The sequence below is a fragment of the Solea solea genome, chromosome 5 (assembly GCF_958295425.1).
Source record: "Solea solea chromosome 5, fSolSol10.1, whole genome shotgun sequence".
Classification (NCBI taxonomy): domain Eukaryota; kingdom Metazoa; phylum Chordata; class Actinopteri; order Pleuronectiformes; family Soleidae; genus Solea; species Solea solea.
Genome location: NC_081138.1, coordinates 27,942,388 through 27,968,968, shown reverse-complemented (window position 1 = coordinate 27,968,968; position 26,581 = coordinate 27,942,388). Strand labels below are relative to the sequence as shown.

The 26,581-nt window shown below is 40.8% G+C and overlaps 1 protein-coding gene across 1 annotated transcript in view; it reads left to right on the top strand.

The window, feature by feature from the left end:
- The window catches only part of tnfaip8l3 (tumor necrosis factor, alpha-induced protein 8-like 3), a 28,199-nt gene extending 10,401 nt beyond the window's left edge, over positions 1 to 17,798 (top strand). Inside the window, exon 2 of the mRNA XM_058630265.1 lies at positions 16,634 to 17,798. Coding sequence (XP_058486248.1) covers positions 16,634 to 17,196 — 563 coding nt within the window. The 3' untranslated portion in view covers positions 17,197 to 17,798. The remainder of the gene's footprint in view (positions 1 to 16,633) is intronic.
- The last annotated feature ends 8,783 nt before the right edge of the window (positions 17,799 to 26,581 follow it).

Genomic DNA, 26,581 nt, shown 5'->3' with positions numbered 1-26,581 from the left:
GTTTTCCCTTCATCTCTCTGGTTCCTGGACGAGGGCCGGGGCACCGATGAAGCGGATGAAGGCAATCTGCTCTCGTGTCCCTCCCGAGGGGCCTAAATAGTGCTTTCCTCTGGACTGTTAGACCCTGTTCAGACTTGGTATCAACCATCCATCCACGTACAGTACAAGTCTGAATGCTACCAGTGAATCCTGACTCTCTGATAGGACACATTAGGTGGATTAGAGACCTGCAGCTGATGCGTTCTGATAAAACTGCTATAATTTAAGATTTTCTTTTACACTAATCACATTTATTTTATTTTCACGAAACAAACAACACTTTTTAAGAAAAGAAAACGAGAGAAGCTCAAAAGAATCAACGCTGCTGTGACATGTAATAAGATTTTTACCCGTAGAAAAAATAAATCGTGTGACCATCAGAGTTAATATTGTGGCCGTGGCTAAAAATATATGGATACTTTTTAAGAAGCAAATAAAGTTTTGATTTAATCATTTAAAAATATTGTATTTTATAGTTGAAAATACACTTTAAATGTTATTATTAAATATTATATAAAATATCGATTTAAATATTAAATCGATATTTTATTTGCTTCTTAAAAACTGGCTGTCTGAAAATAGTGACACACATCTAATTCCATATATTTTCAGCCACTGCCACAATATTAACTTTTCTGATGGTTAAAATCATATTTTGTGTCACAGCAGCGCAAGTAGAGCTTTGATTCACTGGAGCTTCTCTCATTTTTTCTTTTCCTCTCTTTGTATCTGCACACACACACACACACACACAAACATCTGTACGGTCAGACTTGTTAAAAACATCATTATGTCCTTACATCATTGCGTATTTGGATAAAGAGCAAGAGAAGTCCAGATGTGATCACAGGAAATGCGTTTTAATGCCAGGTGTGAAGTCTGTTCGCATGCGACTGGATCACTGAAGACAGATGCTAATACCAGGTGTGAAGTAGAGACCGGTGATTGGATAAATAATATTTTAGGGGTTTTAAACACCGCCTTCATCGCGGCCACATTAACAAACAGCACAATCAGCTTGAAGTGAACGTCGCTAACAGGTTTCAATGCAATTGTTTGCTGGTTTTTTTTTTTTTTTCAATAGAAGAACCTATGTACAAGCAATAAATAAGGCTAAATAACACAGATATTAAGTCGCTCAGATGTACTGTATATATATAAATATTGCATAGGTGCAAAATTGGACATAGTGAAAAATATGACAATTTTTCGAACTGATTTTCAAAATAAATGCGTTTGATTTGTGATTATTGGGATTGATTTTGTCCTCCTTTGGTTTTGGGAAAGCATTTATTGCACTTTACGCATCAACTTCACTCAAGTTATTTTGACTATGTATGTGTGTGTGTGTGTGTGTCTGCTTTGTTCTGTGTGTGCAAAGACATGCCGTGAGACAGGACAGGGTAAGGACAGAGTGCAAATGTCAGGGGACATGGAGGGGAAACTCTGCATCAGCATTGTTTATGCTATGGTACGACTATTTTTGGGATACAGTAGAAATGATTATTATGATAATGAATTGTATGGTATAGCCCTATGAGAGCTGAAGGTTTGAGATTCTGTGTATTATTGTTACGTACGGTACTTCAGACGGAGTTTGCCACTGATTCTGCGTCTGCATTTTCACTCCATTATTTGTTCCTTGTGTCCCAACAGCATCAACAAAAAAAGTTGTGCGGTAAAAGAAAGTTGCCGTCACTATCCCTCACAATGCAGTAATGAGCACTGTCTGCTGTCATTTGGACAAAATGGAATAATTCAGTGGAATACCTGTCGTTAACCGACCTGTCAACCTGGTTCATAATGATAACTACGATAAAATAAAGCAGTTTTCTTACAGGTGATGGTTTGGTACAAATCCTTGACTGGGTTTGTGGCAGCTGTCACGGCTAATGAGCGCTGACAGCACGTCATCCAAGCACGGTGGTGGGTCTGAACGACGGGTTTGTTGGTCTGAGATATAGTGTCAGACAGCCCCGCCCCCCCCCCCCTCCCCCAGTCCACCTGCAAACAAACTGTTTTACACCACTGTCAGTTAACCACAGGCTAAAGATAATAAATTTACTCTACAGCAAAATCCCATAAAGCCCTGTCCGGGGTTGAAACTGCACATAAATGTGTCAAGGAATAAACTAAGACACTGTGTCTGCAGATGAAGATATCGACTCAAAGTCTTCATCGAGGTTTCACAAACATCCAATCAATTAGAATTACATTTCAAAAGTAAGTGGCTTTCTTCTTCTTCTTCTTTTAAATTGAATTTGCATGGACTTCTAAAAGTCTATATTTGGGACAATGATTGAAGATTAAACTAATATGATACGTTGTAATGATTTTAATATCAGGCTACAACAGAACAAACCGTGTCTTGAATATATGGAACACTATTCGGCAGAATTCAGTGGTAATCCTCCAGTCAAATATATGCAAACATGTTATATAATGACATCAGTGCAAATACTGGACACCGTGAATGATGTTGCAGGACTCAGTCGGATACAGAAGTTGATTTTGCAAATTTCTTCCCCGGTGAATTAGTTGATTGATGTTCCCATGACCGCTATTTATGTCCTCTGTCGCCTCTTGTGTACTTTTATGTCTCTCCTTATCCATGTCCCACATTTGGGTCAAATAAAAACTAGACTCGTGCCCTGCACAATCCAATAATACACAAAAAAAAAAAACACCCACATCCACTCGTCTTATTCCAGCCGAACGCCCTTTACAAGCCTCCAGATCTGAGAGGAGCATAAACCTGTGTTTCCTGTTATTAAACTTAAAAGAGTCCACTGTAACCTGTGAGTCCGGTTTCAGCCGGAGACGCGTGTACAACTGGGAGTGAACTTTAAACTCTGCAGCCCAACTTCACACAAATAAAAGTCATTAAGGTATTAAAAGGCAGTTATTTATTAACTCTAAATGTCAGAATGGCCTTCTACGTACATCCTGAGCAGCTGTTAAACGCAGCAGCAGCAGCAGAATGATCTCACTCGGGCATTAAGTGGCCTTTGGAAACTGGCTCAGAGTCAGATTTTACATGATATGAAAAAATGCACATCATTGGCACGACAGTGTAATAAGTCTCACGATGAGTCTCGCAGTCTTTTCTCAGTCATCACTCTGTGAAACATCACCAGAAACACAACGTGTAGCGGCAGTATATGTTCGAGCCGCTAATTTAAGAAGTGGGAGTCAACAATATGCCAATACTAAGTCATTAAAGACAGCAGCCGTGAAGTGTCTCCAGAGAATTTTATAATTGTGCACGAACAAGTTAATCAACAAGTCAATAGTCTGAAGAAAGAGGCCACATTCAGATTACCAGCCACGTTGTTCCAATGTCCTGATTCATTACAGATTTAGATTTTTTTGATTTGATTTTGACAAGTGTCTTGTCTGATTTAGCGTACGTATGAACGCTTTCAAATGACAAGCATGTGCACACTGATCACATTTATAAGCATAATTAAAAATGTGCATTTCACATTTGAAAAGGCATTTATTTCCACAAGGTTGGACTTCTGCAGAGAAAAAGAGAGACTGAGACACCTGAGTACTAAGTGGGACAAGAACCACTGAACATATCACACACTGGAGACGCTGAAGTCTTCACTTCTACAGAAAAGATCTCAAAAAACTACTGGTCTGTTGCTCCAAGAAACATCTCTGACCTGCTTTCTCTCCAGAACCCCTGACATGTTCAGACTCTGGCTTTTTAAACACACTGATCGTATTCTTGCAAATATAAAAGGTGCATTCAGTCGTTATGAGCCCACACTCTCTCCCTCTCTCTCTCTAGAACCAACTGCCCCAGGATTTTAGATGTTCTACAAATGTGTCCTTTAAAAGCAAGTTTAAAAACCCACTCAGGCTCATATATTTCAATGTTATTTTACTGTATAATTTACTTTATTCTGTTTTGTAGTCACATTAAGCCTCAGTAAATGAAGGAATGCCATGGGAATAATACACAAGGCCTTATATGGACATCCTGGGGGTGTGTGTTTATAGACTGCACATATTCAGGCTTTACAAAATGCGTTTTTTTGGCCTTCTTGTGTGTTTTTGAGTCAAAGTTATGATCAATTTTATATCGCATTTTTTGGTAGGGATTTTAAAAAGCAATAATTATGCAGAAGTCACAAAATTTACTTTTTTTTTCATAAAAATGAGCCAAGCGAACTTTGAACTGTGACAAATTTCCAAATTCCACATATTCAATCTGATATCAAACACTCTGAGTACTCTTTGACCGTGTGTGTTTATATAATATATCAGATATCAGATTTCCTATAGGTTGTGCTGGAAAAAAAGGATATAAGACACACGTTCTTATAGCCTCTGTATATATTAATATACATACATAATGGAGAAAAACAGCCTTAACATTCTGCGTTCTAAGGGTTAATGTAACAAAATCTCATTTGAGACACTTAAGTCTGGTAAGGTAAAAGTAGCCCTTCTCATCCTCTGATATACGTCATCATCCAACATGAGTGTCACCCTCAATACAAAGTGGTTTGAAAAATATAACATTTTCTCTTGTTGTTGATGCTCATGCTTAAGGCTTTTTGTGTGCAGTTTGAACAATGTAGCTCGTAAATGTGAACATAGCCAAAGTAACACAAAAATCAGACTTGATCACACGTCCACACAGCCCTGAAAAAAAAAAAAAAAATCTGATGAGTCACATCAGCGGATTGATGAGTCACTTTAGCCTGGTAATCTGAATGTACCCAGAGACTCGATAGAAAATAAATCCCTTTTACCTCGAGCTTCACTACAGTCGAGCTCTGGTACCATCTGGCACCACGCTCAATCCTCCTGCTCTCCAATTTAGTCCCTGCATGATGCTTGAAAAAAAAAAACCTTTTACTACTGATGAATGACCCCGCGCCATTGTTTTTGTCCCGAAGTCTTGTAAGTGCAGCCGCAGAGCAGAGTCTACAGCGCCTCTGTACTGGGAAGCAAAGGTCACAACAAAAATGATAAAGCGGAGGGGTCAAGCATGTCACCTTTGCTTTGTTCTCCTGTGCAAAGAACATTTCGCGTGACATTTTCCTCCGCTACAGATACATTGTTGTGTCTGCACACTATGGAACGGCAGCGTATTTAGATAAAGAGCAAGAGAAGTGATGGATGGCAAACTGTTCTTTTACTGGACGCTTCTGTTGTGGACTCCGAAGTGTACGACTCCATCACCTGCGGCTCGTGTGTGAAATATGAATGTATGCAACGACTGCAGAGGTCCAGTGGAACAGTGGGGGGTGAATGATGCACAGCTGCGCCCCTTATAAAAGAATAACTGACGAGTGAAATGTGTGGGAAATCGTTGCCATTTAAGCGTTTAAAGGATGCAAAGAGGGGGTTTGGCAAGTGTTCATCCGAGTGAGGCATGGACCGACTGTTCACTTATCCCAAACATCAGCGGCAGAAAATGGAAAGTAGGTTACGGATGGAAAGTAAAATGTACAGGAGGGGAAATGTGGTGATGGCTACAGATGGAAAAGCTTTGTGGTTAAATGGCACCGCTAACCTTTCTGCACCTTTGAGCTTCGGTTGTCTGTCAGCAAAATTGACCGTTTGTCTGTTTGGACTAATAACGTTTAGAGGGAGCAGGTGTTTAAGCAGCAACTCTGTCCCCCCCCCCCCCCCTCCTTTTTGTTCTCCTTCTACGACGTAACATCCAATCCCTTATGATTATGTATGGATATCCATGTAGTTTCTGTATCTATATAACACACACACAGCATGCCATGCACCTGTGCAGAGAAAGGTCTGGTTTTGTTCTATGCGAAAGCCAAGCATGTCGTCATTAGCAACCGCACACAAGCATTATGTTTCCACCTCATCTCTCGGTTTGTGTGTGTGTGTGTGAGTGAGTGAGTTACCCGATACACCAGGTGTCTGCAGAAGCTCTGAAAGGTGAATCACGGCAAAAAAAAAAAAATCATCAAGTAATTAACAGCCACAGAGAAGAATGACTCTCTTCTCTTATTTTGTTTTATTTGATTTCACCTGAAGCATTAATATTTTGATCTCTATCTATTTATAATTTTGTTCCTTTTTACTTTTTCAAACACACTGGGAAACAGTGTTACATATTCTGTTATTATGGTTACAACACATCCTTTTTTATGTATATTTTATATTACTTTCTAAAATCCAGTGTTAAATCATAGAGTAATTGCAGTCGGCATCACTAGGTCAATCTCTAGGCATCTCTTCTATCTGTCAGTATTGTGCATACAGTCCTTAAACACAGTAATCTAATAGATGTGATTTGCAAATGAACATCATTTAATTTATTTGTATATATTTAGTTGTAAATGATCTTGAATTAATTAATAATTATTAATAAAAAATAAACTTAATCTATTTTGTTAATACGAAGTGTTTAGCGGGAGGTTATACTGTGTGTACATTTAAGTGAATGCAAAATATGGCAATAAAATGAGCAACATGAAGAAAATATAAAGAAAGAAGTATCTTAAAATAGTGTAAGAAATAATAATATGATGGTTTAAGAAGATTTTTTTATATATATATATATATTTAGTGGACGTGTGCTTGGACTGTTTCACTGACTTGTTAGATTGTTTATCAACCATTTATCTTTCTTCACAAAGCTCAAAAATGTAAAATGTCTTGCCTGAGCTCACTCTTGCTATAGGAGTAATACACAACTCCTTATATGGGCATCCTGGGTGTGTGTGTGTGTGTTTATAGGTCACATATTCAGGCTTTGTCATCGAATGTGTTGTTGAGTTGGAATTCAATCCGATTTAAACATTTTGAGTGCACAGGTGTGTTTATATAACTGGTGAAAATTAATCTTTTTTCCTAGATTGTGCTGTAAAAAAGGATATAAGACACTCTATATTGTACATTCTTATACCCTCTGTATATACTGTACGTTTAACATAGTAATGGAAAAAAGCAGCCAAAATGCTCTGTGTTCTAAGGGTTAATTATGACAAGAGTGTCCCTGACTGAATTTCAGTTAAGGTTTAAACTCATCCTCTCAGTAATAATCACAGATTTTGGTCTTTTCATTGCACAGATTGCAAATTTACTCCAGAAATTGACTGGTTACACATATTTGGTATAGGATCCAAACCCGACTAGCCCTGGCTGGCTCTATGGAGCTAGATTGGTATTCACCTTTGATCATTTTTCAAAAGTTGTTTTCCTAAACTGACTGACTCCATTATATTTATATGGAGTTTTTCTTTCTCTGCTTTTGAGATATGAAGCCTAAAATAAATCCCCGCCACTGATCACACACACACTCACTTAGTCAGTCAGACATGTAAGTCCTGCAGACAGTGTTCTGGCTGAAAAGCCCACAAGTGCCTCCAGCGATGACTCAGTAAAGGCCGGTTGGCCCTCGTCTGTGCTAGCCGCCGGTGCTGCTAACGGTTCATTTCTCTGGTTACTCTGGACCGAGACCAACACAAGCCTCGGGATGCCGACTCACAGCCCAGCTGCCCAGCACACTGCACAAAATGTCCATGTCATTTAGCGCCGAGTTGCTAAAAAAATGAAGAAGAAAGCTCCTGATGGAGCGGGATCAGCTCATTTCAATCTCAAAATAAATCCAAACACATTCTCTAGATGATAACGGAGTGACCTTCATTAGATGTGGGTTACACCAGGTGGCATTCACTGTAAAAATGACGTCAAACAAAAAAAACAAAGATCATGCGTGGAAGCTCGGGGGCATTTCAAGGAACTTTTAGGACCCTAAGCAAAAGAGTTTTTTGAACCAAAACAGCACATGTCATGTGGTTTTTTTAAAGGTGGGTTGTTATTAAAGGTTGTTATTCTGCTACAAGTTCTGGGGGCCCTGCTCTCAGCTCGGGGGCCCCATGCTTGCTTTGCCTTTCGCAGATGTACAGTAGAGTAAAGCTAACACAAACATTAGGTTACAGATCAGGCGCTAAATCTTAAAAAGGTGCTGTATGCAACAAAATGGTATGTCTTAAAATGACCATGAGATGTTTAATTAAAGCTCTGGCTTCACTGGTAACAATGAAGCAGTTTATTCAGGATTAAAAATCTAATTTACAGCCGGCAATTTTGGTTTGTATTTATGTTTGTGGAAAGCGGGCGTAACTGTAGCTGCTCATAGATTAGTATTTTGGTTCATGCTGGATTGGTTCTTCAAAGTCTCTTGACTTGGCAACCTCACGTCTCTGGGGAGGAGTGGGGACAGATTTTAATTCAGATTGCAGTAACCAATTTAAAACATAAAGATCCTCCAAGTCTAGCTTGAATGTGGAGACCCCGGCCTGAGTCACTAGACGAGAAGAGTCCAAGTTAAGCTCCCATTACCCAAGTCTGAGTCATCTTGGTTGAGTCACTGTTATTGAGTCCAAATCCCTGCTCTAAACCACCACACCGGATCAGTCATCAGTTGATCAGTTTCTCCATGTTCAAGCAGTCCCATGAAGGTGTACAGCACAGTCGTAATAATCCAACACTGCGCTGATCCTCACAGTCTGTATCAGAGATAGACGATCAGTACCACTCTGGTCTGTTTAGAATACAAGGACACGGTCCACCGACAGCTAGCCTAGCGTGACGCAACAACCCCGCTTACAAAAACAAAGTTCCAAAAAAAAGTGTTTGTTGTATAATCCAGGATTCTGTTGAGCCATGTGATTCTTGGCCTCGAGCAGTTAACCTATCTGTTCATTAATTGGAGGATTCAAGTTGCCGAGTCCACTGCGAAGCCGTCGGCAGGCCTCCAGTGCCGACTCCAACAACACGAGCCAGTGCTGAGGAGAGGATGCCGGGGGGGGGGGGGGATGAGAGGAAATGAGAGGAGCTTAGAGAGAAAGAGAGAAGAAGAATCTAAAAGGATGAGAATGAAGGAGAACTTCAAACTGTAGGAGACGAGAAGGGAGTTAGGTGGAGAACCTTTGAGCTGCAGATTCAGAAAGAAGAAGACGAAAAGGATGCAGCTTGATGTGCCATATATATCTATGTATAGCCATCTTGTCATAAGGGTCTCAGACTTAAAGGAAACTAAATCAGGCTAGATGGGCATTTTTTGCAGTACGTGCAGCACCTTTGGCAGGGCAGGTTTGGCTGGTCTCCATGAGCCACACTGGATCCATGTTCTGATCCAGCGCAGCAGAGAACGGTTGACTCAGCACTCTAAAAACATCAGGCAGAACAAATAGAGACTGTCTAGTCAACAGCCGCAGTCAGAGAGCAGCGCGCACCTTGCTAATCCTGATGTTAAAAGTAAACATCACCAACTCCCAAAACACCCTCATGCAACCACTTTGATGCACCGGTGGCTTCTGGGACCAGACTCCTGGTTTGTTTTCAGTGCGGCGAGTGAGTATACACGCACGGCAAACTTTATACTTGAGGATAAGCAATGCAGAGAGAATAAGGAGGAGGCGTGTGAGTGTCGGAGCAGGAGGGGGGAAAACAGTTTTTCTCTTCACTAACTCCCTCTGACACTCTGGCTCATGCGTGTCACTCAGTGACAGGCTGTTTGTGAGTGTGTCGGACGACTCAGCATCTCCATGTGCACTTTTATAACCATCCATCCTCAACTTGCTTACTGCTAAAATCTCCAGCTCCAGACTGAATCACCCTGTGACTCACACTTCAAGCATCCCTGGTCTGGTGTCTCCTTCACTCGGGCTTTACCGCTCGCTGATATGCAGACGTGAGACGAGGGGTCAAGCAAGTGAGTTAATAACCACCTGCTGGTCCTCAGAGAAAGGCTCCGGGCTGTGGGGTGGGCGGTAGCAGAAGTAGCATTCGTTTAGACAGCCTATAATAAAAATTGTCTGCGAGTCTGGAGTGTGAAGGCAGTTTTTAAAACCTCTATTCTCTTTAACGACATGTGCACATGTGGTTCTCTGAAAGCAGAACTTGTCGTCTGGTCAGTTTTTTCTCTACAGAGCTCCCCCCTGTGTCTCCATCCTCACTGTCGTAAAGCTAAGGCTCAGAAGGCGTGTGCATGTGCATGTGTAGTGCCATAAAGAGGCTTCACGGCGGCCCTGATTTTTGCAAGGCTGGGGGAGAGGAGGCAGTCCCCCAATCTCCACACAACAAGGCATTTAACCATCACAATGTCTCTGAAGCTGTTCAATTGGGGTCAGAATCCTGCATAGTTACGCTTTAACAAGTTCTCCGGAGTACTAAGAATGCTTTGAAGAACTTTTTTTTTTTAACTTTAAATGTATTTTTGCCATTAAAGGGTCTTCGGGGAACTTTAAAACTCTGTCTCTGCCAAGACAGAGACACAGAGAGACAGAGAGACAGAGAGACAGAGAGTCTTATCACAAACATCAGTCAAACTCAAGTCAGACGCTCCAGCTGTAATCAGCTGACTGCAAATTCAGTCACACTCCAATCAGAAACACTCTCACACCAGGGGAATGGCGACGCTTTTCTGTCACCAACCAATTCTCCACCTTTCTAGAGTCCAACAGACTCAAAAGTTAAAAAATGTCTTTCACCAATCCAGGAAGAACAGAGAACATCTTAAGAAGAGAGCCATCAGCGCCAAGTCTACCTTTAATTCCATTTGTTGCTATAAGCGCTTTAATTCTGACATTATATAAGTCCCTGACTGAATTTCAGTTAAGGTTTAAACTCATGCTCACTAATAATCACAGTTTTTCATTGCACAGATTGCACATGTACTCAGAAATTGAACTGGTCCACGCATACTTTTGGTAGCATCCAAACCCGACTATAGCCCACACAGCCATTGGTCTGACAAGGCTGGCTTTATGGAGCAGGCTGTCACCTTTATGAGTGTGCCAGGGTTTCAGAAATCTATCCAGTCGGGTTTCTGAATATCAGAGGCCGACTGAAACAAAGAGCTGCTTCAGAGAAACAGGAAATGACAGTGACAAAGAGAGCCTGTTGATGAGAGACACAGATCTGCCTAATGAAAACCACACTTTTACATATCCTGATGTTGCATCACGGATCCTGCTGCTGTTGTGAAGCCGATATTTATGTATATATATATATACGTATATACATATATATGTACATACATATATATGTGTATATATATATACATATTATGTGATCTACTGTATACCATTTGTATCTCCTATAGTGCTTCCATAAAAGTATGCATTCCAAAATGCAGAATGACTTTCATGCAACTACAAACAAAGCAGCGCGTCACTGTAAATTCTGCCCCCTTTTACTCATGACTTGTTTTTAATGTACATGCATTTCTCGATGACCCGTTTTGATCGGTCATTTCGCTTGCAGGCATTATGGCTTTTGTGTTTTTCGTGCGATAGTTAAAGTGTCAATATTTCTCAAAAAAAAGTGGGGTATGAATCCTAAAATACACACTCGGCCTGCTCTCTGAAACATTAGTCAGGGATCAATCAGGATCAACTTCGACGTGGACCTAACTGTGAAGGCATACTGCCGGCATGTGAGAATTACAGCAGCAGCAGCAGCAGCAGCAGTCCATTTTCATCACCAATTGTTGAAATGACCTTAAATGCAGGACCACCAGAACTCTTTCTTTCCCTCTGCCATCAGACTCCTCAACAGCTGACAGGATTACAATGGACTACATCTGCCCCTATACCCATACCTCCATTTACTTCAATTTGCACTCTGCACATTGCACCTTAAATTTCATATACCTCATACACTTGTATGAATCTTTTCTTTACTTTTCTTTTACTTGCATAGTTTATTTACTCTTTGCTTATTTTTGTACCTCTTTACCTTGTGGCATTCAGTGTGGACAGCAAAGTAAGGATTTCATCGTACAGGGAAACATGTCTGTTTACTGTACATACAGTAAACAGTGTGTTGAATCTTGAAACACAGGAAAGGATCAGCTAACTCTTTGTTCCCATCCACTGCAGACAAACACATGTTTTCATTGAGAAGGGAAAAAACTGTAGCAGGTGAAGCAGCGAAAGCGTTAAGCAGCTGAAGCAGCTGATGTTTCCCACAGGAGTGAGTTGAGACTAATATGAAGCTAAAATGAGAATGAACAAGCGCTGGATAAACATTAGCACAGTCACTAGACAAACAGCTGAGAATGTATAACATGAATGCATATATGCATTTTTTTCTGAGTATAAAAATGTCATTTTCGTTGCTTGAAGTGGAATTTTGGTTGCATGCTGCTCTCAAATACTGTTTAGAAAACAAAATTATGATACAACCAGCTTAACCCTCAGTACACAACTCCTTATATGGACATCCTGGGGGTGTATACCTTTATAGGTCACTTCTTCAGGGTCTCCGAAATGCACTTTTTTAAGATTAATTTTAGATTGCATATTTAAAAAAAACTAGCAATAATTGTGCAGAAGTTTTTCTTTGATTTTTTTCACAATTTCACAAATTTTTATATAGTTACATAGGTTGAAATAAAAAAAAAATAATAATTTCATCAGATTGCCTAGGTTGCGCAGGAAAAAGGGATATAAGACGCTCCATATTGCCCATTCTTATGGCTTCTGTATATAAGTTTTAACATAAAAGCAACCAAAATGCTCTGTGTTCTAAAGATGAATTAAACTGTGTATGAAAGTGTAAAAATTATTATTATTTTTGTGGGTCAGTCAGTCAGTCATCATCTACCGCTTTATCCTCCACCAGAGGGTCGCGGGGGGTGCTGTGCCAATCTCAGCTACATCGGGAGATAGGCGGGGTACACCCTGGACAGTTCGCCAGACCATCGCAGGGCCACACACAGATAGAGACAAACAACCATTCACTCTCACACTCACTCCTATGGTCAATTTGGAGTGTCCAATTTACCTATCCCCACATTGCATGTTTTTGGACTGTGGGAGGAAGCCGGAGTACCCGGAGAGAACCCACGCACACACGGGGAGAACATGCAAACTCCATGCAGAAAGGCCCTTGTTCCAACCGGGGCTCGAACCCGGGTCTTCTCGCTGCAAGGCGAGAGTGCTAACCATTACACCACCGTGTGGCTATTTTTGTGGGTATTTAATTTAAATGGATTGTTGTCACGATGCCTCCCTTTGCACATTTACGGCTGAGTGCTCAGAAAATACCATTCCAGACATTTTTCAGACGTTTGTTATTTCATGAAAGCAGCGGGGGTTTGTCTGGGTGGGTCTCACACGTTCACAACAGCAGGAAAGCTTCTGGAACATTCAATAGGCATGAGGTGGCATGAGGTTTCCTGCCGTATTCTCACACACACACACACACACATGCAGGGCTCACTCGGACTTTGAGCGGAAATGGACTGGGAGGCAAAAGTATACCAAAAAATGTCAATGTTAACACTTGTTAAGGAAAACGTGTGCACTTTGATTCCTGCCCGAAAGCAGCTTCAGGCATCGATTTGAATCGTAGAATTATTTAAATCATAGTGGAATACCTGGAATGTTAATTTTAACTGCAGAGTTAAACAAACGTGGCATTACTTTAGAAAGGTTCAACATCTCCAGACTCATCTACCCAATCACTGCACGGTTGTCACATAAACAGTCATCACCCTCGCTCTCATTAAAGCTGTATGAAGAGGTAGGAATTAAGATAATCTTTTCTTTCTGTTGATTATAGACGAGGATATTTGCCTTAAATGTCACGGTGGGCTAACTACGTGAACGCGAAAATGTCACTTAGCTTCAGACCAACACATGAAATGTCGCTGGTGTGCATTCGCATGAAATGTCACAGATTGGGTTTCTCCCCAATTGTTGTGCAACACACACGAACACTCACACACAGCTGGGGAAGTCTCAACAAAGCGTCATCCCTAACCTTAACTATAACAAGTTCACTCCTAAGCCTAACCTTAAACCAAACACATCTCAAATCTCAGCCCTTAACTTACAACATTCCTTCATGAGCCTCATTAGGACCAGTTTTTGGTCTCCATGTAGACTACTGGTCCTGACAAGGCCATAAAATGCCCTAAAGAGGTAACAGTAATACAAGAACACACACAAGTTTGCACAACTATCTTTTTAAGGACTTCCATTCATGTGAACAGCCTAAACAAAGCAATATCCTTAACCAACTTTGACTTAACCACGATTCAAATATCAGCCCTAATCTTAACCAGATTCTCTGACATGAGGTTCTGCCTCATTAGGACCAGTTTTTGGTCTCCATGAGGACTAGTGGTCCTAAAGAGGTAACAGATACAAGCACACACATCCTTTTAAGGACTCTGCATTGACTTCCATTCATGTGAACGGCCTAAACAAAGCAGTATCCTTAACCTTAACTATAACCAGTTAATGCCAAACGCTAACTTTGACTTAACCACGATTCAAATGTCAGCCCTAAACTTATCCAGATTCTCAGAAATGAGGTTCTGCCTCATAAGGACCAGGTTTTTGGTCTCCATAAATGTCAGGACACTGCATTGACTTCCACTCATTTGGACAGCCTATAAAACCACAACCATATCCAGTTACCGTGGAAGCCTAAACTTAACCTTTAACCACAATTTGCATCTTGTTCCTGACTTGAGCCACAGCCTCGGTAACGAGGTTCTTCCTAATTACCAGGCTCTGGTCTTGTGACGTCTCCTCGTCCTGTAAAAAAAAAAAAAGCATGTGTCTCTATCCAGGAAAAGGACCTGAAGAGGCGTCAGACACAAGTATACACTCACACTGCTGTCTGTTTTAATGAAATTATAATGACAACAAGGCAGGTGTTCCTTTTTTTATGATCTGGTCTCATCTGCTGTTATGTGCTATAATGACGCCCCCCATGCTCTCTGTGTGTGTGTGTGTGTGTGTGTGTGAGGACGTACATGTGGAGGAGGACGAGGTTGTCAATGTGCCAAAGGAACAGGAGGAAAAATATGAACCCACCTTCCTTTAATCATAAAAGGGAATTATGTGGTGTGTAATTTAGGCTGGGTGGCACCTAAATAAACCCCACTCTCCGTCCTCCCACTCCTCACATTCACACAGACACACACGTGTGGAGCTGCTGCGAGGACACACACACACACACACACACACACAGGCAAACACTTTGAAGTTCTCTCCTCTGTGATGGATAGAGACTGCAGTGGAACATGGCGCCTGACCATGATCAATCTGGACAGTGCGCAAAGCGGATCTTATCTGTGTACAGATGTTTGACGTTATGCTGAGCACGCGCTCATGCCTCCTCCACACCACCACCGCCACCGCCGCTGCTGCTGCTGCTGCTGCCGCAGCCTGCTCCAGGAAGGACGCCGCCCTGCCTTAGAATGTGGCCGCACCGCACCTCATCTGCTCCTCAGCTTTAACAGCTCTGCTCCAGTCTATTTTCTATCTGTAAATGCTCCCAACTTATAACACGGTTATATTGACATAAACCCTACAGCTGCAGTTCTATACGGCCTTTGCTCGTGTGTCACGAGTCACAGTTTGCATTAAACACAGTTTAAGTAACAGCAACAGTAAGTAGAAGAATGCAAAAGGGCAGTGAGAACTGGAGAAAGGAAGGACTCTGCATCATTGATATCATTATTAATATTATTATTATTACAAAGAGTCCAGGGAGCATTATCCAGATGGATGTCAGCTGTTATATGTAAACACACTCACATTTAAGGGGCAGTGATTAAAGACCATTATAATAACACAACATGTGCAGAGCACCCAGTTTGTCGGTAAAAAAAGAATTCACGTGGACACTTTGTTTACAGCACGTTAATATTTACCAGACAACAAAAAAAATAATAATTTCTGCCCGGCAACAAATGACAGAAAATAAACACAGTGGAACATTCAGACGCCCGAGAGCCAAGTGCTTGCTTTAAATGGTCGGTGCACAGATTCATCATGCACACACACATATTATTTTTTATAACAAAAAAAGGTGATCATTTTGTTCTATATCTGCTGCTGTAAGTGTGAATGAGCAAGGTGATACCGTGGCAGCCGTTCCCAGTTTGTTCTGCTGCCCCCAAGTGGCCGAAATGGTCTATTAATGCCGCCGTACCAAAGCACGACCAGGTAAACGGTCTGTATTTAAAACACATTTCCAGAATCGTTGGCCCAATTTCAAAAAATACAACACTCAAATCCGTGTTCTCTCTTCTCAAAACAGATTCCTTCAACCAAAACAAAACAAAGATGTGATGTTCTTATGTCTCACAGAGCATCCAATAAACACCGAGGCGGTGAATTCACGATTGATTGACTGTACAAAAGGGAGGAAAAACTGAAACACGATCGTTATCCCACTCTTGTGTCAGGAACCAAATACTCTGTCAATGACTGAGGGAGCATTTGAGGGTATACAGCAGCAGAGCAGGGGTTTTTTGATCAGTAGAACTCACTTTTTTTTAAGTTTTCATGGGCCCGTCTTTGTGTTTCCAGTCCAACTCCAACCTGTTCTTGGCCGTCTCACTTTACTAGCACAATGTTGTTCTTGCTACATCTGTCCGGACATAAAATGAATCACTTCCTGTGTGCAGTCGGACAACACACGATCAAAACACCGCTATTCTGAGACAATGGTTTGAATGTAATGGAAATTTGTTGACATTTACTACTACAGTTTCCTATAAAGTAACATCACAAGTCAAGACGTCTGACCTTTAACCTCAAACCCTTTGTGTTTTCTCTGCCCTCAGGACAGGAGAGCTTTAACTCTCGCTCCCTGGCCCTGCAGGCTCAGAAGAAGATCCTGAGCAAGATGGCGACCATGGTGGTGGCCAACATGCTGACCGATGACACGAGCAGCGAGATCCTGGACGAGCTCTACAAGGCGAGCCGAGAGTTCACCAAGAGCAAGAAGGAGGCGCACAAGATCATCAAGGACGTCATCAAGATCGCCCTGAAGATCGGCATCCTGTACCGCAACCACCAGTTCAGCCCCGACGAGCTGGACACGGTGGAGCGCTTCAAGAAGAAGATGAACCAGGCGGCCATGACGGCGGTGTCCTTCTACGAGGTGGAGTACACCTTCGACAGGAACATCCTGTCGGAGCTGCTGCTGGAGTGCAGGGACCTGCTTCACACCCTGGTCGAGCAGCACCTCACCGCGCGCTCACACGGGCGCATCGACCACGTTTTCAACCATTTCGCCGACGGGGAGTTCCTGGCCGAGCTGTACGGGGACGGAGAGGAGTACAGACTCTCTCTGAGGAAGATCTGCAACGGCATCAACAAACTGCTGGACGAAGGAACGCTTTAACCCCGCCCCTTTCCCCTCCCCTCCGCACCTGACCTCTCTCACCTCTAGCTCTTTCTCCTCCTGCTCATTTCTCCTCGGCACTTGCTCGCCCATGACTGTGTACACAACCTCTACGTTTCTCTCTCTCTCTGCTCCCGTCTTCCTGTCTCTCCTGCAGCCGTTTCCATGGAGCTTGTTGTAACATCTCGACGCTGTGGTGCAACGAGGGAGTTTTTTTTTTGTTTTTTTTCACCGCTGCACACTGGGACAACCCGGTTTCACGTCGTACGCTTTTCCATGTCATCGTCTTTGTTTGCATAAAGTGTACTGTACCAATGGCCAAAAAAAACATTAGGTATACTTTATTTGAATAGTGAAGATAATCAGTAGTAGTGATCTGTCCGTCTGTGTGTGTGTGTGTGTGTGCACATATGTTTGTATGGGATCCTCATGAATAATGTGCTTGTACATAAGAATATGACATGGTGTGTGTAGTGTGTATCAGTCTTATGCGTGGATCTTCTCTCACATGTCTTTTATTAAAGATTTCTTGTAAACTTTATTCTGCAGTTCTTCTGACAAGTACAACGTTGGTAGAGTTTATAAAAACAATCTTTCTCTCAGCCTCTACCAGGGTTTGTTCTTTCTCTCATTATTTGACTCATTTCATAGGAAACATCTAAAGTATTACAATGAATTACCCGTTTGCAGGCCAATTACTTTAAGAGTAATACCGCCGATTTACTAGGGACTAAAATAACTAAACAGAGGAAACGGACTGCATGGATCAAATCTGGAAAATAAGCCACAAATGGTGCATTAAGCGACTACTATCTTTCTCACCCACATGCACGCTGGGCATAAATATGTCAACTTGTGTTTTAGAACCGAGTAGGAAAATCAGCGAGTGGTTATTTCTGGTTCATTAGCTGCCGCCTGGTTCATTCTGCTCCAGGAAAAAAACATCGTTTTACTCATGGCTTGGTTTGACTCCAGCTGAATTCACTGTCAGTTTGTGGAGAAGATGTCCAGTTTATGATCCGGACCACCCACCTCCTGGAGCGCTCGTTTCAACTCACATACTTGGTCTGTCGGGCAGAAACATACAGTACGTGTCACGTTACTCTTTTCCACTCTCGTTCACAATCATTTCCTCCTTTTTTAATGTGCTTCTTTGTTCGTTTCGCATGCTTCTGCTTCAAAAACACACTCGGTTGTCCTCTAGGGGCTGCCGTAGAAACATGGAAGAAAATGGTGACCTCCGTCAAGCAAGGCCCTTGCCTAAAGGACATATAAAAGCCTCATTCTAAGGCTATGAAAATTAAAACTAAAAGATTTCTATGTGTGGTATATTCATTTTCTGCCAATAAATCCGCCTACATTTTGCGTACTGTAGCTTTAAGAGACACGCATATCATTAACTAAACACTTGGTTTAAACCTGCACTCGCACATGTTAATCTGGGTTTGAGAGGATTGAGATTCTAGAGATTGATGCAGTTTCTCAATTCAAGGCTGTACAGCAGGGGGTGTCCAAACTACGGCCCACGGGCCAATCACGGCCCTCGGTTAGATGTTGTACGGCCCGCAGCTTCATAACATAGCTTTATAACGTATTATTTATGGCCGGGGACTCCTGCATGGCTTAGATTTGGTTACATTTCCATTTAAAAATGATAATTATGACAATGAAATTTTTTTTTTTTATAAAACAGTATTTGTATGTAAACTTTACCATTAAAATAAAAGGGGAAAAAAGGACCTTTGGCCCCCGGCACCAGCCACCAGTCATAGCTTAACAAGAACATGGAGAAACAGCTTGAATCCTCCAGCCAGCACGTCTTAAACTCACCGCTATATCATATTTGTTGTGGTCTCCTTTCTGTAGCTTCATATTTAATCTACAGACGTGAACATTTCCACTTAAACAGTCTCACTTCAAATGTATTCTTACTCAAAAACACCAGTTATTACAGTAAACTTGGCGGAGTCACAAGAGAATATGCCAACTTTTTTTTTTTTTTTTTTTTACAGTAGTGTTTGTCAACCTCAAAAATCTTGGACACTACAATTCCCAGGATGCAACCGTGACCAAACTGTCAGCGAAAGCCACGTTTCAACCTCAGTGACCCAGTAAAGTTTATTTCACATTCTCTGAGCCAGAGCTATTTCACCCAGGGCCCAAACTAATCATCACACTGTTTTTTTACAGTTTTAGTTTTACTTGTGACTGACAAAAATGACCTATATGTAAAATGTGTATAATTTTGTCCTTTTAAACATTAATAAAAATGAAATACCTTCTTCTATGGAGGTGTCAAAGTCACTTTAAAATAACCTGTGGTTTAATGAACAGCATTATTTAAAGTTAGCTGATGAATGGTGGGAAGATGAATTTGAAGGGAAACTGGCACTTAGTGGTAAAGTAGCTCAGCTTTAGGTCTTTGTCCTTTTGTTTTTCATGTAGCACATTTGTATTCTTCACTGTGTAGCAGGTATCTGGAGGGGCGGAGCCTGGCTCATTGCTGTGGTTGGAAATGTGGTTTCATTTAAAAAATAAAGGACTTTTTACTAGTAATGAAACTGTGTTTTCCTCCTTTACTCACTTCTGGCAATTGTCCACTTTGAGAAGCAAAGCCTCCGAGTGTTGACACTCAGAACAATATTTGCTGCGAGACAATTTGAAGCCATTCTGTGGGGGATTTGGAATGTTTGTTTTGTGTGTTCGTAGCTCAAATACAGTTTTGATTGAGTGGAGACTCTATAGCACCATGGTTGTGAATGTGAATGATCTATGTATGTTAGAAAGTAGTTAGAAAGTAGAAAACAGAAATTCTGATTCCCGTTGATGACAATACAAACAGTTGCCACCTGGGGGCGCACCCCACCACTGGCTTGACCTCCACCTCACCCTTCAAAGGGTAAGCGGTATGATGGATGGATGAATTTCTCTGAGGAGGATGCTTTTATGCTTGAAGAAAGAAATTCAAATTGTCTACTTGGAACAAGTGACCACGGTCAACATGTTCCTCTTATTTAAGTTATTAAAAGCATTCCCCTCTGAGTTTTCTTTTGAAATGACCACTTACTGTAAGTCCGAGTAAGTGTACAGTAAACAAGTACTTTTCCTTTGTCCGTGTCCTCATGTCCGTCTCATTCTCTGGGGGCCAGCGTCTGTTTAGAGCATCCTTTAAAAGCATCTCAAGGGCATCTTCAAACATCAGAAAAAAGACAAAGAAATGTAAACAGCGTCGTCGAATCACTTCTCCAATGAAACACACACTCACTCACTCACTGTACACACATTCTCATATTATGGAAAAACAAACATCCTTCCATGTCAGGGCTGCTGTTTGTCACAAACTCTGAGAAACTTCAGTTGTCACTTTCAATGCTGACCGCTGTTTTAAAACAAACATGCAAAATACACATCAGAGACGGTTCCCAGGTCCTGAGAGAGTGGACGATGGATCTGCTCATGCGATAAAAAGGAATGGGGGAGGATTTCACTTGGAGCTGAGGAGGACAGAAGGAATTGAGGGGAAATGGGGATGTTGGGGCTATTATTAGACTAAAAATGTTGCATGTGATTGAATTATTCCAGAACATTCAGGTTCCAGAAGATGGAAGTGGACCAACTTTGACTTGCAGCTACAATTCTAGTTCAACCTAAAGTTTTCAGAAGAAGTCAAGACTCTTGACAGGGAAACTATTTTGTGGACGTTATGGCTTTTGAACACCAATTAAATTGTACTTTTTGTGTGTGTCTAAACTATTCATTGAGAGTACATGTTATATAGAATAATGTGATGTTATGTATATATCATAAAATCTCACCTTCATATCAAGTGGCAAAACCATCATGCAAATGAAACTTGAAATGAAGTAAATTATAATACAGTACTAGGTTATATATTAAAATAGCAGCAACAAGATGTAAGTAAATACAATATTTAGACATGCTTTCCCATAAAGGTTTTCAGAAGATATTTGACAAAAAAAAAAAACTCAACTACTTGTGGTTTGGCTGATACTGATAGTTTTCACTGTGGTGAGTTGTTGTTGTTTTTTATTAACATTATTCATGCAGATAGTGGATGTGCATGTGAATAACGTCCCTCAGTGTTGGAAGCCAAGAGAAAAACTATTTTCCCACGTAATAAATCATGTCTTTATTTCATTTCATTTGATTAAGTTGACGTGATTCCAACAGAGAAACCACACAACAAACGAGTGTAATTACAGCTACTGTACACAAGATGTCAGTATCAGACAGAGAAGTGAAGTGAAGGAGAAATTGGAATATTGGCAAAAAAAACGACATAAATCAGCAGTGATTGTGTTTTGTTATCATCATTGCTGCTTTGTGTGATTACACACTGTATTTATTTATTGGGTTGTTTTTTTGTTGTCTATTTGTGTTTTGTTTTTTTTTTGTTTTCCTGGCAGCGCTGCTGTTCTCAGACTGCTGAGACAGGCAGCAGAGGACAGGATGTACAGTCTGTGGCAAACGTCCCATCCCACTCTGCACAGAGCACAGTGATGAGGCAGGAATAAACAAAGAAAGAAAGAAAGAAAGAAAGAAAGAAAGAAAGAAAGAAAGACACAGACATCAGCACCTCCACCTGCTCAGGAAACTTCAGACTGCTTAATATTAGCCAGGACATTTTCACATGGTCCTGGTGTAACTTCATCACCAGCCAATCGCAAAAACCAAAACACTCCACTGCTACAAACCACAATCTGTTCACCACTAACTCCCCCGCACAGAATCATACCAAAGCATCCACTCCTTCCAGCTACTGCCCTCAGGCACAAGATACACCAAGTTCCACAGGCAAATCCAGAACACCCACAGACAGACACTGCAGTTTTTAAAGCTATTTTTCCATTTAAATCAAGTTTTTAAAATTGTTTTGATGGTAAATGTGTGAATGTTCTGTCAGTCTTTGGTACAACTATCATCTATGTATGATAAGATAACGCTCCATTAGTCCCACAATGGATACATTTACAACTTTACTACCCATCTATGCATTCTACCATCATTCAATCATCTACCATCTATCTGTTCATCTTTGTGCCATCCATTAGTCAATTATCTATCCATCTGCCCATCTATTTTTCCATCATCATCCAATTATAAAAGATTTCAATTGAAAACTTACACCATTAAAAGTACATAATGCAGCAAATCTTTGTGGGGACTTTTCTTCAGCTAAAGGACTTCATATTGTACATTTCTATATCAATCATTTATTTATATTGAAAAACCTGAATAATCTCAGATAATTCAAATAGTTTTAATTATAAACTAAATGAAACTCAACATGTGAAACTTGTACAGTTTCTTTAAAAAAAAAAATAGACACAATAGACTTAATCTAATCTGAAAGAAGGTGACTGGATGAACTTTTATCTGGTGAGCACATCTGAACCCAAGAGTTTGGATGAATGAGTGAATTTTACATTACCACACTCACATAAATAAATAAAACTAGACAAGTCAATCACTTACTTATAGTATATTTACCCATGTAACTTACAAAAATCCGAATCAGGTGAGTGATACATTTAAAAATGATACAAAACGTGAAACAATGACAACATTTAAACTTTAACAAATAAGCTTAAAACAAACAAACAAACTTACAGGTGACCGCATGGTGTTGGGGTGAAAAAGGGAAAAATGGCTTCTTCTTCTTCTTTTCTGAGGCTTTATGGTGGTTGGCAAACAACAATTCGGTGCATTAACGCCACCATGTGGTATGGAGAGGGAAAACGGCCTGGTATGACCTCCGCTCACAAAACCCCGCCTCTACACACAGGTAACTCCTCCCACCTGCTCATTCAGTGACACAACACTGATGAGCTTCACCTTATTTTAGTCAAACACTGCAAAAGTCTGAGAACAGTGGCAGCTTTGCTGTGACAGATGCTTAGTTTAGTCTGTCAGTAAGTGAATAAAAAGACTTTATACTGGATAAAGTGCAGTCTCCACACACCCACACAAGTGTTTTCTCTCTCACATCTACAGGGAAACTCAGTGGGCTGTGAACTAAACGAGATTAATTAATTTCAGCCATTGGTTTTGTTGCTCTTCAGACAGCTCGAGCCTCGAGGTCTAATCAGCTCAGTGAACGAGCGCAGGGGTGGAGGGGAGTTTAATAAGAAGGAGAAGTGAACACAGAGATACTAACATCTTCACACAGTCACAGCTAACAAACCTTTCACTCCTACACACACACACACACACACACGTGGAGAAGACTGCTGCCAAAGTACAGGGCGATTAAAGCTGCGGTGTGTAACCTTTTGTTGTTGTCGTTGATGACTCTGTTTGGTCTTTGTGAAAAGAAATGATAGAATATTATTTGTGTGCCGCGTCCGTCGTTTGAAAACAGACTGAGGGAGCGTTTGTGTGCATACACCAGATGAGCAGATAACAAAAAGTAAGGGGCGGAGTTAGAAATCAAAGTGCTTTACAAAATAAAAGCATTACAGACACACAGAGGGTAAGAACAAATTCATGAAACGTAAATTAGGTTAGGGATTAGGTCAATTGGACACTCTAAATTGACCATAGGTGTAAAAGTTGTTTGTCAGCTGAGATTGGCACAGCGACCTTCATGTGGAGGATAAAGCGGTAGAAGATGGATGTCCATGTGCAGTCTTTAAGACGTAGTTGGACTGCAAAAACAACATAAGAGACTTCATCCTCTGAGAGAGAGGAGGAGGAGGAGGAGGAGGAAGAAGAGTCCTGGTCGCTGACCACAGGATGCATTTTAATCTCAAACGTACGGCTTTCATAAACCACGGGATTACCAGCGACGTGTGCTCCTGTGCCCACAGCCTGCGATGAATATCTGCCTCTTCTTTTCACGCGTGGAGAAATTAAAAGTGTATTTGACGAAGTGTAGATGATGAGCTTTTCCCATGACATGTGCATATACTTCACATGTCACATACTACTTCTTTTTAGCCTCCGTTATGACGTTAACAAAGAAGCCTCTGAAAGAAAATGACAGTCTTGCATTTCCTTTGTCCAATAAAACTAGTGGGGAAATGACATCTCCATTATGTTTGGACGGAGGGAGCCTCACTGGTTTTGAATATCGGCCTCTGGAAACTGGAACTAACCACCGCACAAGTGCAGGATCACCAGCAGGAGACGTTTAAGCTCACATCAGGTCGACAACACACAGAGCTGATAAAAGCAGCGTGGCCATAAAAGTGCCCTAATATATCACCCCGGGCTTTGTTTGTCTGTCTAATTGTTTGGCGTTTTAATAACGGTTGCTATTTACTGGCCAGTGGAAGATCTACAACCATGACGCAGGCTGTGAGTGACGCACAGAATGGGCGGATTTTCCTGCTCCAACACTGCAAAAGATAGAAATCATGGTTTGATGACGTGAATTCAATGTGACCTCTCGGCCCTGTCTGTCTTATCCTGTATATTAAATCTCTTTGAGTTGCTGTTATTTTATATAACTATAAAAAATGACTGAAACAGACTGAAAGGTTGATTATCAAAATATCAATAAATATATCATTAAATATCATTAAAATAGCAATCCTACGTCTATTTTGGAGGAAATTAGATCATACAATAGGGCACATATGAGTGGACACCAGTGTGATTGACAGCTGATATTGTCCAATTTGTCATTTTTGAGGCTTCAAAGGGGGACTTTTTTAAAACACATCTGTTTGCACACTGGTTTACTTGTTTAATCCAAGTTCAATGACACTGATTTGGTGTAAATACCACAACCATGATTAATGCAATGTATAGTTTTACAGTTAAATCAATAATAGTGAAGCACCAGCTATGCTGAGGTGGTTGGAGGGGGGCTCCTTGAATCAAATTCAGCTCAGGGCCCCATAAAGTCTTGGGCCGGCCCTGAACATAAATATACTGTATATATGATCAGGGTAGTAGTTTTTATTTTATTTTATTATGTTTTATTTACAGTACAGTTTTGACATTCATCCGTTCATACCCATTCACTCTAACATCCATAGACATCTATGTGCAAAGCTGCTGGCACAGCTGTCATCCAACAAAACGTACATATAGGTCGTATGCAGGAATTACGGCCTATATTTACACTTTCAAAACCCCTAGTGGCAGTATAAATAACAGCAATCTGGTACCTTGGATGTGGTGGTTAAAGCGTTGGACTTTGGTGTGATAGACATGGGTTTCTACCTTCAAATCTCAACTCACTTATTCAGAGCAGTCTACCCCACATGACCATGACCCCACTATCACCTCAGCCATCTTTTTCTGCATTTTTATATTTTATACTCTGGTATTCATTTTCAAACTCCATTTACTGTGTTGAATTTGTCTTATATTCTTATCTTACCCTTTGTCTGTTTGATTTATCTTCTTATACAAGATGTAAAGTGACCTTGAGCGTTTGAAAGGCGCTTAAAAATAATGCATTATCATTGTTGTGGGTTTGAATTCCATGTTAGATGTTTACACACAGTAGTTTGTACTTGTTTTATTTTTTACTGTCCAACCCTGTCAGTTTTTGGCCTAATCCTTACCTCACTCCTTCTGTGGGGAGTAACCCTAACTTAAGTAACACTTGTGTTGTAGCAGATTGCTGTTATTTATACTACCACTAGGGGCAGTGATTTAAAAACGTAGGTCCCATGTACATTTCAATTGTTAATCTTGGGCACTAGGTGTCCTTACCGAGGGACACATCAGCATCTAGAGGAATGAAAGCAGGGCTTGAACCAACAGCCTTCCTGTTGGAACATGACCTGCTCTACCACCAGACCAAGGCTGCTCGTAAAGCATAATCATTTTTATCATCTGCAGCCTCCTCTGTAGACTGACCGATGTGAACTGGACTTGTGTGTCCTCCTGTACGCCTCAGGGAAACATCTGTGGCAGAACTCAACACACACTGTTACAGAAGCAGTGAGTAGGAATGGAGTCTTTTCTATTATTAACAAGCAACCGACTCCCAGCTCAACAGACGCCAAAGGAAAACCAGGCAAAAGCATAAAAAGCACAAACAGGAAAGTGAAAAATCTTTCTGTTAGAGCAACATCACAAACCTCTTATCCATTCATTTCCAATCATGTTCATTTTGGATGAAAGGACTGACTAAGTTAAATAAACCATTAAAAATCCAATTAAAAAGTGGTGCTCAGTTATTGTATTTATTTTATTTCCACAATGGCACCATCTGGCAACCTGGAGGACTATGTCTACTTTTTAAATGCTGTTTTTGGTCTGGAGTAATCCAGCTGCACATACATATATTTATATATATACATATATATACATATATACGTATATATACATATATGTGTATATATATACATATATGTATATATATGTATGTATATATATATATATATGTATATATATATATATA